Raw genomic sequence first — 15,193 nt, forward strand, 5'->3', positions numbered from 1 at the left:
CTGTTTACCTAATGTTGGACTGAAATAGAGGTTAACAAAAACAAATCATGGTTTTTTTAAACGTTTGACCAAAAATCCTGTCTAATTGCTCAGGTTTCATTTCCTTGGTACTTGTTAGCTCATAATTTTACTAGTTCTCTGGTCATCCAGGAAAAAAACAAGTTTAAAACAAAATAACAACAGAAATATCCTTTTCATGTGTTCCTTATACATCATAAAGGAAGAAAAAGACACAAACTCAACTATTTTCTCCTTTGTTGCTCATCTTTAATAGAAATACGTTAATACATCTAACTCAGTAGAAAACAACTTATATACACAGGATCTGCCACTAACTTATCTGTCTATTTTGTAATAATGGTTATTCCTGACAGAGACAATTAGAAAAACTTCATTTCATCACAAGATGCTGATAGGTTTTCCTTCTCCTTTAGGATTTGATGAAATATTTAACTTTACCTTTTCATATAGATTAACTTCCTACCTTTAATGGGTTCTTCCCACCATAGGCGCCGACTTCTGCTCGCGCCAGTGGGTGTTTGACCTTTCTGCCCCAAGCCCTGCCCCGTCTGACTCCACCACTGCCCTGCCCCGTCCCTGCTACCATTCCAACCCCTTCCCCAAAGTCCCTACCCCAATTCCGCCCCCTCCCTGCCCCGATTCCAACTCCTTCTCCAAATTCCTGCCCCGGCTCCGCCTCTTCCCCGCCTCCTCCCCTGAGCATGCTGAGGTTGGGCTGGCGGGGGGGGGGGGGGTGGGGGGGCGGGGAGGGAAGGGGACAGGAAGGGGAGCTTGGCTGCCGATGGGTGCAGAGCACCCACTATTTTTTCCCCGGGGGTGCTCCATCCCCGGAGCACCCACGGAGTCAGCGCCTATGCTTCCCACTGACAACAGTGTATTCTGGGTCAGGCTCAAAATGAATTGGAAGAGATAGTAACACTGACAAAGACATGTCTATAGCCAATCCTGTGATAAACTATCTAAAGGTTTGTTAACTAGGAAAGAGAAAAAAGAGAGTTATTTAAAGGTTGAAGTGACCAAACATTTACATACAAATGAGTTACAATCTAAATCCTAAGAGTGACAGAGTTGTAGTGATCTGTGAATTCAAAATGTCTTTCTCTGTTTTCAGTTTAGTGTCTCTGGCCCTATGAGAATTCAAACAGCAAAGAGATGGACAATTTTCCTGTCTTTCTTTTATTTCCTACATTCTGCCTTCAAGACCATTGGACGAGCTTCCTTGCATGTAACATTTCGAAGATTCAATAGGGCCATTCACCATTCCCTTGTATTGCAATGTTCCTGGATGGCCCATCTGATTCTGATAGCACTGCTCTACAGCCAAAATGCTTCTGAAATAAATGTAGTCAAACTTTACTAATTCTGGGTCACTGAGAACGAAAATGATGCTTAAAATTGTTGATTGGCTCTAGTTTTCAAGATATGCTATTGGGTCAGTATATACGACCCTTGACTTGGGAATGGCGGAGGATAAGTGAGTTATAAAGGGAAGGGATCTCAATTTGACTAAATGACTAAAATACATCTTTGACTGGATCTATGAATAAATCTATGACTGGGTTTGGACAGTACTTACTTTTTAGGCAAAACAATGAATGATGCATTCTGAAGCTGGTATTGCGTCATACATTATATGAATTGCAGCATGTTATTCCTAGAAGTCATGGATGATGCAATCATAATGAAGCTTAAATCACTCTGCTGAACAAATTGCCCTATATCAGCTCTAGAAATCATACAGTGTCGTGCTCTCTTATTTGTCAGTGTTTGATTTTGCAAAGGGACACATTTCTGTTTAGCCAAAGTGAGCAGAGATGCCTCATACTTGTGTGAACAGTGCAGATAACTTCTGCTATGTTTGTGGTGAAGTGACTTTTGCATCACAAAAGCATAGTATAACCACTATGGTTAAGAAAGCCTATCACCTTTATTTTGGCTGCAAAATTGGAGATCAGGCCAAGAGGTGGGCCCCACACATATGCTGCAACACTTGTGCAACAAATCTTCACCAGTGGTTGAACAGGAAAAGGAAATCTATGCCTTTTGCAGTGCCAATGATTTGGAGAGAGCCAACAGATCATACCAGCAATTGTTACTTCTGTATGGTGCCTCCAGTTGGGAAAGGTGTGTCAAAGAAGAAAAAGTGGACTGTGCATTATCCAAACAAGGACTGCCGGTTCCTGATGCACCAGAATCATCTTCACTTGAGTCAGACGAGGAAGAGGATGAAACTTCTGGTCCTGAACCATCAATGTCACAGGACCCACATTTTCTCCCATCCTCCTCCTCTGAAACACACCTCATAACACAAGGTGAACTGAATGACCTTGTCAGGGATTTGGAACTACCTAAGAGTAAGGCAGAGCTGTTGGGCTCCAGACTACAGCAGTGGAATCTCTTGACAGGTGATGTTAGGGTTTCCATGTTCCGTGACCATCAAAAGGATCTTGTCCCCTTCTTCTTCATGGAAGGTGATCTTGTAGCCTGCAGCAACATCGATGGTGTGATGGCAGCCCTCAACATCGTTCACGATCCAGATGAGTGGAGACTGTTCATTGATTCATCGAAGACGAGTCTTAAAGCTGTTTTACTGCATAATGGCAATGTTTTGCCATCAATTCCAGTTGGTCATGCAGTCCATATGAAGGAAACCTATGACAACATGAAACAACTTTTGAGGTGCATAAACTCTGACCAACATCAGTGGCAGCTTTGTAGCGATTTGAAGGTTGTTGCTCTCTTGCTTGGTCTGCAGACTGGATACACAAAGTACTGCTGTTTTCTCTGCGAATGGGATAGTCGTGCAAGATATTCCCACTACATCAAGAAAGATTGGCCACTCCGACAGTCTTTGGAGCCTGGGAGGAAAAGTGTTCAGCATCCACCACTTGTTGAATCAAGGAAGATTTTGTTACCACCCTTACACATCAAACTGGTTCTGATGAAGAACTTTGTCAAGGCCATTGACAAAACACAAGCAGCTTTCAAGTACCTCCGTGGAAAATTTCCAGGGTTAAGTGAAGCTAAGATAAAGGAAGGTGTCTTTGTTGGTCCTCAGATTCATGAACTTCTTCAAGATGATACATTTGACCATGCTCTGCGTGGCAAGGAAAAGACGGCATGGAAAGCCTTCCAGTTAGTGGCAATACATTTTCTCGGAAACAACAAGGCAGACAACTACAGGTTGTTGGTGGAAAACCTCCTCAAGGCATACAAAAGCCTTAGTTGCAACATGTCACTAAAGATACATTTTTTGCACTCTCATCTAGATTTTTTTCCACCGAACTGCGAAGCAGTGAGCGACGAGCACAGAGAGCGATTTCACCAGGACATTGCAACACTGGAGAAACGCTATCAGGGCAAATGGAGCCCTTCAATGCTTGCAGACTATTGCTGGACAGTGACAAGAGATGCTCCATTTAATGAATACAAGAGACAAGCCAAGAAGCGCCAAGTAGACACTGAATAGGACTAAACTATGTACATAATAGTTTTTTGCCTTTTGTTTCATAATACATTTTATTTATATAACCCTTTTGCTGATTTTTAAAGTGTTACATAAACAGGACAGGTGAAATATTATCATGTAAAGCAACCATAAACACATGAAAAGACCTAGGTTTACAATTTATGATTAAAACTCTACTATCTACACAATATACATAGACATAAAATGTAAAAACTTAAATATCTTAGAAATAGTAGCCAATCAGTTGTTTTAGTTGTCATATTTGAATTCAGCACATCAAAATACATAATAAATAGCACATTCCATCTCTGAAGCAGTCGACTTCTCAAAAATTGTAGACCAGTGTAGTTCTTCAGGATGAGCAGCGTGGGAGGGGGAACACTCTTTCCATAGGAGTTCACAAGTTTAGGTCACACATTTTCAAAGTGATAAAGCAAAACATACATATTTCCTTATAGCATGGAATACAGACATTACAAATAAGATTAATGCATTCAGCAACTCACTAACATTCTATACAGTGTAAACATTAAATACATTTTTATAAGACTAACACCCAGCAGCGGCTCCAGGCACCAGCGCTCCAAGCGCGTGCCTGGGGCGGAAAGCCGTGGGGGGTGCCCTGCCAGTCGCTGTGAGGGCGTCAGTCAGGCTGCCTTTGGCGGCTTGCCTGCGGGAGGTCCGCCGGTCCCGTGGCTTCGGCGGCAATTCGGCGGCAGGTACGTCGAAGCCACGGGACCGGCGGACCACCCATAGGCAAGCCGCCGAATCCGCAGGACCAGGGACCTCTCGCAGGTGCGCCGCCGAAGGCAGCCTGCCTGCCATGCTTGGGGCAGCAAAAAAGCTAGAGCCGCCCCTGCTAACACCTATTCTAAGCAACACTAACAAATGAGTGAACTAGTTTGGTCTCCAGCTAATGTCTGCAGCCTTGGCAAGAGCTGGCACCTGGACTGCCAGTATCACAGAGATAATGATCTTTTTTCTCTCCTCACCTTTGCAGGCAATTGCATGGGCAGCTCAACCCGACATATTGTCACCTTTGATGGGCTGGATTTTAAACTGACTGGCAATTGCTCCTACACCTTGTTTCAAGACAAAGAGCATGATATTGAAGTGATTCTCCACAATGGGGCATGCAGTTCAACACCAAAACTAAACTGTATGAATGCCATAGAAGTGAAGCACCATGGCAAATCAATACAGCTCTCTGGAGACATGACAGTAAGCCATAAGCAATGAAATAGCTGTACGATTCTCTGGTCAAATGACAATATTCCAGATTATGAGGACAGAGTTGTGCTCTCCTTTTTCACTATTTATATTGCAGTGCCGTTTTTTTCTATTTACAGTGTTTTATTTCTTATGCTGCTAAAATCTTTATCATTTTTGATTCCAGAATAAAGTCCCTGCCCATATGATGCACCGAATTTGCTTCTTTGCACTGCTCTGGCAATGCAAAGAGGATGGAATCTGGCACTCCCTGTCCAGATAGGAATTCTGGGGACAGGCAGGCAGGTGTAGCTAGAACATGCTGCACTCTGGTTCTTTTCAACTGGTGAATGGTCCCTTGTGGGTTATTGTCAACTGGTGCATGTTAGAGCATCCCATGAGCTGCTCTAACCTGTGCAAGGGCTGCAACCAGAGAGAATCAGGGAGCCATAACTGGCTTCCTGACCTCTCGCGCAACAGCTGCATTGGGTGGATCTCAGCCCTAGCAGATAATCTGCCCCAATGTGTCAGATTTCACTTTATAGACAAACAGGTGTTAATTTAATAGTTGTGGATGTTACTGTTCAAAGCTTTAATACAATTTTAGGGAACTCGGACATACAACTATTGACTAACATACAAGGCAGCGCTAACTAGATCTAGTCATAATAGTCTTGCATAACAACATAATATATGAACAGTAGACTATAGAAAGGTTCAGGGTCTGCTCCAAGTCAGATGCAATTACATAGGTTACCTCATACCACAACTAAATCAATGTCTGCAATGCCATATATGTTTTGTAGTCTTATATCATCATCAGGTTCTTTTGTTGTTGCCCATAGCTTCTTGTCAATGGATGGGATGATTTTTGTGGCCATACAGAACTTCTTCAGTAAATAGAGGAGAACTATTTGTTCCAAATTACAGGCTAATTATGATGAAATTAGGATATTTGGATCTGATCCTCTAAGGTGCTGTATGGCCTCAACTCTCACTGGAATTTGAGGGTGCTTAACATCCAGCAGAAGGCATTGAACATCTTACAGGATTGGACCGTTAGCCAGTGAATACATATGTGATGCTGCAAATGGGAAAGTGTTGACTCACAAAAAAGGAGCACACGATCCATTTCATGCATTTCTACACTCAGAGCAGAGACTCTGCTTGCAGCTTGAACTGGTCTCTATATTATTTGTATTCTCTTGGCTTTAATCAACTCAGTTGGATCTTCAGTCCCTTATGAAGTTAAAATGTGTTTAGGAATATCTAGACTCTATAAACTTTAATTTATTTTGGTTGGTTGGTAGATCTGATGGAGTATTCTCACCCTCTTGAAACAGGTTGCTGTTAATGGAGAAATGACTGCTATTCCTTATATAGATGATTACTTTAAAGTTACCATCTATGGAGCAATAATGCATGAGATCAGGTTCTCCCAGCTCGGACATATTTTCACATTCACGCCAAGAAACAATGAATTTATCCTTCATCTTATACCAAGGAGCTTTTCTTCACAAACATATGGCCTTTGTGGTAAGTTTTTTCCGTGTTTTGAGTTAAATAGGTGTTAACAAAAACCAGCAAAACACATAGTTTTAAACAGTCAGACTAAAAATCCCTTCCTAGTCTGCACTGCACACTAAATCTGGGTCTGACTCAGGTTTGTGCCACAGCCACACACAAGTCAGGCTGACTCGGGTTACCAAGCACTCCGGTCCTGGGTCCTAGGACTCTGCTGAGGGGTGGGGGGAAAAGGGGTCAGAACCTGAGTCCCACTGTGACTCGGGTCCAAGCCCTGTCATTTTGTAGTGTGGTCACAGGTCAAGCCACAGACCCAAGTCAGAGGGTCCGTGTAGTGCAGTATGGATGCATTAGCCTGGCTGTGAGACCTGGGTCCAGCAATTGTAAATACAGGTTTAAAATCCAATGTGGAGGCTCAAGTCTGGAAACACTGAGTCCACAAGCCCGGGTGCCACAGACCTGGGCTTAGTGTGCACTGTAGATGTACCCTCGATGGCTCAGCTTCCATTCTCTTGTGATGCCATAATCTCACTGGTTCTCCAGGCATCCATAGAATATCAAATAACAAAACCAGGATTTCTAACCTAATAAACAAGTAAAGAACATCCTAAGCTCTTTAGGCCTATATAGATCATAAAGAAGCAATGAGGAGCAAAACTCATTCTTCCTCCCCTTGCAGCTCAACTTTTGAGCCTGAAGGAGCTCTGTTTGCCTTGTCTCTGTTTGCTCAAAATTGTTTGACTGCTGATGGTTTTTAAACCTTCTTTTTTCTCACTCACCTAGGGGTTTGTGACCAAAACAATGGCAATGACTTCATGCTAAGTAACGGCTCTGTCACATCTGACAGCAGCACATTTATTCAAGAATGGACTGTGAAAGAACCAGGCAAAATCTGTGAAATCAAGAGAGATGACAGATGCACCGAACATGCCACTGCCAAGTGCAACGTTCTGCGCTCACCTCAGTTTGCACAATGCCATGGAATGATCTCTCCAGACTCGTTCTATTCCGCATGTGAAAAAAACAGCTGCTATGAGGATGAAATCTGTGAGGTCATAGCTTCCTACGCTCATGTTTGCAGAACAAGTGGGATTTGCGTCGTTTGGAGATCACCGGAGTTTTGTGGTAATGGTTTCATTATACACTAAAATTGATGCAGAAACTAACACAGTGAATTACTCAGTACCACTACTCCCATTGTCTCCAATTTGTCTGCATAGTGTGAATATCTTAATCCTATGTCATAGGACAGAAGTGCCAGTTTAAATTTCCAGTATAAGTAATGTTCCATGTTAGATAATTACTTTAACATGCAGCCTAATTTAAATGTATTCCTCACTATCCATTCAACCACTATGTATGGAAAAGGTGCATCAGTAAAATACATACACCTGTTAATTGTGCAGGGCAGAGGGTAGCAGACAGGGACAGCTGAAGATACGTAGGGCCTAGGAAGACCATGCAGAAGGGGAATATTACTATATGAGAGTGTACAATTGTTCAGACCCCCGCCCCCGACTTTCCATACCAAATATGAATCTGTACTGGGAATCGGCCCTGATTCCAGTAATTGATGGCAACTGCAGATGTAGCTGCATCAGTACAGAACCTACGTGAAGATAAGGAAAGTTACAATTTGCACCAATGGTACTTACCTCTGCTTCTCATTAGGACACACTCCATTGGTGCAAATCATGGCTTTCCTTGCCTATCCCTGGATTCTGCACTACTGACTATCAATTGCTGGTACCAGGGCAAATTCCCTGTGTAGACCAAGCATATGGCTTTCAGTGTGTGAGAAAACAGGCTTTTGGTTGGTAGCCTGCGGCAGAGAAGTTCAGAAACACCCACTATATGCGTCACATTCCCCTCCCAGAGCAGTGCCAGTTACGCTGCAAATTACTGACCAAGTCAGTAGTAAATTGCTCTGCGTGCTCTGTGATCCCCATTGTGCATGTGTTGGAGGGGAAGAGGTCACAGGTGTGCAGCCATTGATTGTGGGGCGGGGGAGAATATGGCAAGGGTGTTAGCAGTGCAGGTGACCAGAGATATGTAGAGAGATGAAAGATGTGTGTCTGGCCTGGGATCAATAGGTAACTTATATCTTTACTCATCCACCAAGTCTCATCCCCTTGCATGAATTTCTACCTATGAGCGCTATTCATACTGATAGACCTACCACAGAGGAAGACATCACATGCACTACACAGTTGCATTGCACATGTGCTCAGCGATATGCTGATGGGCACTACGTGTGAACCTCAACAAATAAAGCTAAGTGACTATTAGGGCTGCTGATGCCATGTATTGTCCCTATGGATATTCTTGCCTTCTGTGCAAGGCTCGCTGTACTAGGATATGCAGATTAAGCACTGGCTCTCTCAATCTTTTTGGTTTACAGCCCTCTGTTTATGATGGATATGAACATGGGCCACCTTCCCTCCATATATTCCCTTATGCAATGCCCTGGCATGGTCACCATGTCCCAGTCATTCTTGTTTTCTCTGTCTGCCTCCCTCTTTATTATCTTTTCCCCTTCTCTTCTCTCTTTCTTTTTTTCTCCCCCTTTTCTGTGCATTTTCTATATGGTTTCCCCCAGTTTTTATACCTTTGCCCTTTATCTTGATTTTTCCTTCCCATTCCATATTTACTCTCCATCCCACAGGTTGAGAACCAACCCCCTAAGGACTTGATGTAACAAAAGTGCTGTCCGTCCAATATCCACATTGCACGGCACTATAAGAGGCATCACTGGGATTGTTTTTCTTCATGTTTAAGGCCCAAATCGAGTGGAGTGTTGAAGAAAAAAAAGAGGAAGGTGAATTTGGCCTGATCCTTGAGTTAATGTCTTACATCTCTTTCAAAGCAAGTTTTGGAGAACATTATTGATACAGATAAATCTTTTAAGAAACAACACACTCCAAACATTCTATATGGCATATAATCCTAGAAAATGGAGAGAGAACATAACCTGTCATTGCTTAGATTTAGGACTTCAACCAGACTTTCCAAATCGCAACATCAAGGTAGAATGCCAAAGAGGCTTCTTAATAACCTCTCTGCATTCCTCAAATTCCCAGTTTATGATGCACTGCAGCATGAGGACACCCAGTTTAACTACTAGTTATATAAAACAGTCATTGGTGTCTCAACAATGGCATCTTCTTCTTCTTCTTCCTTTTTTCTTTTCTTTTCTTTTCTTTTCTTTTCTTTTCTTTTCTTTTTTTTTTTTTTGAAAGCAGGTGCATGTGTATAGCTGCCAAAAATAAAATTGTTGATTGCTGGGACATTGTGCAGAATACATTAACAACTCAATAGACAGCATAGCTTAATCATTATATAACATTACAAACCTATAAACAATGGCATTGCATTAGATAAGATTTTTTTCAGTGAATCCAGGCTATTTATACAGGGCTAAATTAGACACCAGCCCATATTGGGGCAATGCAGAATGGCAACACTTCAGCAGCACAAGTCATCCCTGAGCTCCCAGCTGGGCAGGGTGAATATGTCTGCTTGCAACATCCCTTAAGGGGGTGTAGCATGCTCTCCATTCCATGCCAGCCCAGCACCAGTGGTCAATTCAGTAGGGGGGCAGAGCCATACTCCAACTTCCTTCTCCCTCTCCCTGCCCTCTTTGGAATATGGGGGCACTGGTAGGAAACAGTTCTTGTGTTCATGGGAATGCATGGACTAGAACTGTAGCTGACCCTGGTATGGGAATGCAAAGACTCCTTGTACACTCCCCACACTTAGCACAGCTGCTCTTAAGCAGCTCACCATCTAGCCCACAGTAAGCTGTACTAGCTGTATAACTTCAGGGCACAGAACATATATACCTTTAACGTGCTTACACATTTTGTTAGGTACTTGCTGAAGAGTGCTGTAGAATTAGTATATGGTTTAATGCAAAGATCATGGAGACTTTCATCATCTTTGGGTGGCAGGGAAGCTTAGTTATCTGAAAATCTGATTGCTTATACATCTGTTGACCTAGCCCAGTGTTTCCCAAACTTGGGACGCCGCTTGTGTAGGGAAAGCCCCTGGTGGGTCGGACCGGTTTGTTTACCTGCCACATCCGCAGGTCCAGCCGATCGTGGCTCCCACTGCCTGCGGTTCGCTGCTCCAGGCCAATGGGAGCTGCTGGAAGCGGTGCGGGCCGAGGAACACACTGGCCGCTGCTTCCAGCAGTTCCCATTGGCCTGGAGCAGCGAACCGCGACCAGTGGGAGCAGTGAACCTCGGCCAGCGGGAGCCGCGATCAGCCGGACCTGTGGACGTGGCAGGTAAACAAACTGGCCCGGCCCATCAGGGGCTTTCCCTACACAAGCGGCATCCCAAGTTTGGGAAACACTGAGCTAGCCTATGAGCATTCAGGTTGCAAATGATCAATATTATAAGAAGTGTATCTTACACAGTAGCAGTGCTTTTACTTAGGAAAAGTTAGTCATCTGTGAATAGGATCTGTCTGTAAGCAAAGTTGTGTCTTTTAAAAAACAATAAAAATCTTAGGCTGGCTAATTATTTCCAGGGATGGGCTTGAACCAGTACTGCAGGTCTGAATGTCCATGAGCTCTGTGAATGTTTCAGTCCAGATTGCTTATTCTGGATCCATCTTCCATTGGATCCAGGTCTGGAAAAGGACTGTGACACTGTGGGCTTCAGAAGTGTAAACTGATCCCCTTCCTCAGCTTCACCTCTAGTTCCCTCCACCTGCCCTGGAACCAACACCACCCTTGCTGACTTTTGGGAAGGGACCCCAGTCTTCCATTTCCCCCTACATTGAACTCTTCAGGGTTATAAGCAGGCCCCCTCTGGGTGCTACCAGATCTGCCCCCCCCCCTCCAGATTCCCACAGGGGGTTTCTAGTGTAAAAGTTGTTCTCATGACATTTTTACAGTTTTGGTTGAAATCCAAATCTATATTATAATTGGGCTAAAAATCCAAACTTCTTGTTGTGTATTTGGCTGTCTTCGGGTCTGGACAGCTCTCTGTCACCCCATTTCTTGTTATCCCCCAAGCTGTATGTATGTAAGTGATATCTGAAGGCACCTCGCATGGTGGATATTAAATACTTGTTTCTAAGTGCAAGCCCATCTACTCTTCTCCAGTTCTCAGAGATGGAGTGTAATTTGTAATACAGCAATGGAGAAATAAAGAACCACCAAACCCTAAAATAATGGTCCAGTTGGGTGGCCATTGAGGACTGAAAAGGGAAGGAATCAGCACAGCAAGGTTTCTGGCAGTGGTTTCAGTGGATATGTTTGCTGTGAGATATTTACTTTTGGAAACACTGCAAAGATAGTACCATTGTTAGATTGTCTTGCACATCTAGTAATAAATAACTTGCAAGTAGGGATATTTGAAAAAAAATCAAATTAAATTTTTATGTTGAAAAATGGGGTTTTGTCAGAATTGAATTTTTTCCAGAGGAAAAGTGGTTTTGGCAGAATTTTCTATCAGAAAAATTGAAATGAAATATTTTGCTTTGGGTCGGCATTAATCTTTGTGTCCTCCTGAATCACCGCAATGCCTCTGGGAGTTGAAATTCTGGATTCCGCATGTCCCTATTTTCTTTTATGGATCCTACTCTCCATGATCACTCTCTGTGGCTGAGCCACCATGGCATGTCATTGGACTCCCACAGAAAGAGGCCACAGTGTATCATGAGAGACTTCCCCATAGGGGTGAATGGGGATATGAGGAGCCTAGAACTCCAACTCCAATGAGGCATTGTGGTGGCTCGGGAGAATGCAGAGACTACTGTCATCTAGACCTGAAACAAAATGGTTCATTTCAGCTGAAAACTTTTCCACTTTTCTACATGTCTGAATCAAAATTTTTCTGAACTTTTTGTTCCATAGAATGTTTTGATATTTCTACATTTCATCCCAATTTAGGATGCAAACAAATGTCAAAATAGTGAAGTTTCCTGCAGGATTGAAATTCCATTTTTTTTTATCATCCCTGCTTTCAAGGACAAAAAAGGACAGATTATAAATGCTCTCACTCGATATCAAGTGTCTTCACTTGGAATCCTTGCAGGGTATATCATGTGTACGATAGTAACACAGTCTATTTATCTATTATCTATCAATCTCTATTTATACCCTGCTCATTACTGCAGTATCTCAGCATGTAACAGAAAGAATGATTACTGCAACGTAAAGATCCACATCTGTTTCTGATTATTTTCCTGCGTTCCCTTGAGGAAGTTGGGGATTTGTTGTTGTTGTTCCTTCTCCTGTATCTTCTGTCTTCGTTCTCTTCCTTGCTTTAATTTGGCTGCATCACTGTGGTAGATGTTATTAATTATTATTATTATTTATTATTTGTATTAGTGTGGTTCCTCAGAGCCCTACTCACAGACCAACACCCAATTGTGCTAGACACTGTACAGTCACAGAACAAAACGATGGTCCTGGAGCGTGAACCTATTTCTTTTATGACATCAGTGCTAATTGTGATTTTCGCTTGCAATTTAATTCAGCAGTTGCAAGCAAGAGAAGCTGGCAAGCACTTGGGAACTGCAAGGCACACAGTAGTGATTCACAGTTCTGTTTGGCAATATCACTGTAACGTTGGGGGGAAACCCTTTTTTTAAAATAAGTGCTGGTGACAAGTGCTGCATTAATAGCCCTGGATCATTTAATATACATGGAACAGATACAGCATGGGCAGCCACTTCCCTGTAAAAGTGACCTATAAAAGGTGACTCAGTCTTTACTTAGTGGGGCCATTCCCAGGGGTTTGCTCTTTCTCTGCCCCACCCATCTCTAATATTTGGTTGCCTTCTTGGAAAGGGACAAATATGTGGCCTGAGCCCCTCACGTTTAAAGTCTTTGGGAGCTGGCCACTCCTCAGCTGGTCCTATACTCCTTTTGACTCGAGAAAGAAGGATGGTCTAATGGATAGGATGCTGGACTGCTCAGAGCACAGTTCAGTTTAATGTAAGTGGACAGGTTGTCTTATTCTTGGTCTCCTGGAACCTTACCTTGAACACCTCTATCTCGTCTCTGCACTGCTGTCTGATTGTTTGATCCCATGTTCTTCCTCTAGCTGTTAAGATATACCATTGTACAGTTCCATATTCCTGTTCATCGTGTCAAATGGGCTTTCCTCACTTTGGCTCAAAGCTGCACCAAGATTCGTATGGCCAGGTGGCTGCATGCTGACACATGGGCTCCTTTGGGGGGCCATTATTCTGCTGTTGCAAACACCGGAGATGAGTGAAGCCGGAGACACTGCAAGCAGGGTGGGACCACGAATATTGAGCAGGGGGATATGAAGGTAGATCACTCTCAGTCAGAGGTCAGAGCACAGGTAGATGACAAGATAGTACACAGGAATGGATGCCCAGTGGGCTTTATGGGAAGGGACTGGAGAACTGTATCTAATTTGTTGTGGGTGCCTGTGGCTACACATTTTCACTGCATTAACCTCAGGGCCAGTTCCAGCATTTCTGCCGCCCCAAACAAAACAAAAAAAAAGCCGCGATCGGCGGCGTCAGTTCATCGCCAGGTCCTTCGCTCCTAGAGGGAGTGAGGGACCTGCCGCCCCCGAATTGCCGCAGGTGCCGCCTCTCTCCCTTGGCCACCCCAAGCACCTGCTTGTTAAGCTGGTGCCTGGAGCCGGCCCTGATTAACGTTGAAGTAGCAACACACATTAAAAGCAACGTCCTGGTCTGCCCTATAACTCAGAGTGTGATGGATGCCTCTGTGTGGCACTGATAGAGATGTCTGAATGCATACTGTGTTTCAAGAGAAAAATCAGAGTTGAGCATGAGGTATAAACATGAACTGAAGACAAGGCCTATGATTCAAGAGACCAGGTTTCAGTTCCTGGCTCACTGGTCTTCTGTGTGATCTTGGGAAGTCAGGTAATCTATCCGGTGTCTCGGTTCCCCATCTCTAAAATCGGGATAATACTCCTTTACCATCACAGGGATGTTGTGCGGACAGACTCTATTACTGATTGTGAGGCACTCTGATACAGTAGTGACCAGGGTCCTACAAATACACAAAGAGAACGAGGGAAGGAAGATAGTCCCACTCCTCCCTTCTTATGGCCATGCTCACAGGGAAGGTCTTTGGAGGAGGGGCCGGAGTTCCCAGTCTGCCTTTGTCTGGCTGTAGTCCACTGGTTTCCATATGGAACGAGAAGTATTTCCAAATTTAGATGTATGGGATTATTTTACTACAGAAATCATCTGAGATCCTTGCATCTCTATTTGGTCTGCCAGGGCAGATGTTTTCCCTTAGATCCTGCTGTCATTTCAGCCCTGTCCACTGAGTTTCATTCAAGGGGGAAAGTCATGTTTTCTTTCCAAATTCCTGGAAGATTTTTAAGAATCAGACTTGCTCTAGGTAACATTTTGACATGACTAATGTTAAACCCTTCCTTAACAGCTCTCTTTTACCCTTCAGGTTTACAGCAAGCCAAGACCAGTTTAAGGGAGGAATTAAAGCAATTTCATTGATGCTGGAGGAAGTTTAATATGACACCTATTTTTATTCTTGTTTGCCTGATACTTCTGCCCTTGACAGCACAAGCCTTCTTTCTAGTTCATGATTCAGGGTTACTCACTGCATGAGTAGGAGACGGGGCTGCTGGAGATAAGGTGCCTGAGCAGTGCATAAAAGCTGGGAGAACACAAAGTGGGGTGGGGTGCTTTACTTATCTGCGCTGTCCCGCTTCAATTAGCTGGCATGGAAAGGGCTGGTCAGAGCACCAGCTTCACTGCTCTCCATCCCATAAGGGTTTTCTAGTGCCAGTCTCTTTGACAGACGTCTCAACCAGAAGTGCAAGGACAAAGATTGCACCTGGCTAGTGTGCAAAGGGTTTGAGGGGGAAAGAGGTAGGCTATTTGCTCCCTTTTCCCTATTTTGTGCACTACTAAGCAGTGGTCCCAGTCTAGCCAAAATAAAATCTACTTGGTTGTAACTAAGCGTATCAGACTCACACTTAC

At 43.6% G+C, this 15,193-nt stretch overlaps 1 protein-coding gene across 2 annotated transcripts in view; it reads left to right on the forward strand.

Moving 5' to 3' along the window:
* VWF (von Willebrand factor) overlaps positions 1 to 15,193 on the forward strand; it is a 247,614-nt gene that overhangs the window by 177,420 nt on the left and 55,001 nt on the right. For both annotated transcript variants that reach the window (XM_008165463.4, XM_065570815.1), the window contains exons 35-37: positions 4,491 to 4,711; positions 6,043 to 6,235; positions 7,007 to 7,348. In XM_008165463.4, coding sequence (XP_008163685.2) covers positions 4,491 to 4,711; positions 6,043 to 6,235; positions 7,007 to 7,348 — 756 coding nt within the window. The remainder of the gene's footprint in view (positions 1 to 4,490; positions 4,712 to 6,042; positions 6,236 to 7,006; positions 7,349 to 15,193) is intronic.

This window comes from Chrysemys picta, chromosome 1 (genome assembly GCF_011386835.1).
Source record: "Chrysemys picta bellii isolate R12L10 chromosome 1, ASM1138683v2, whole genome shotgun sequence".
Lineage (NCBI taxonomy): Eukaryota > Metazoa > Chordata > Testudines > Emydidae > Chrysemys > Chrysemys picta.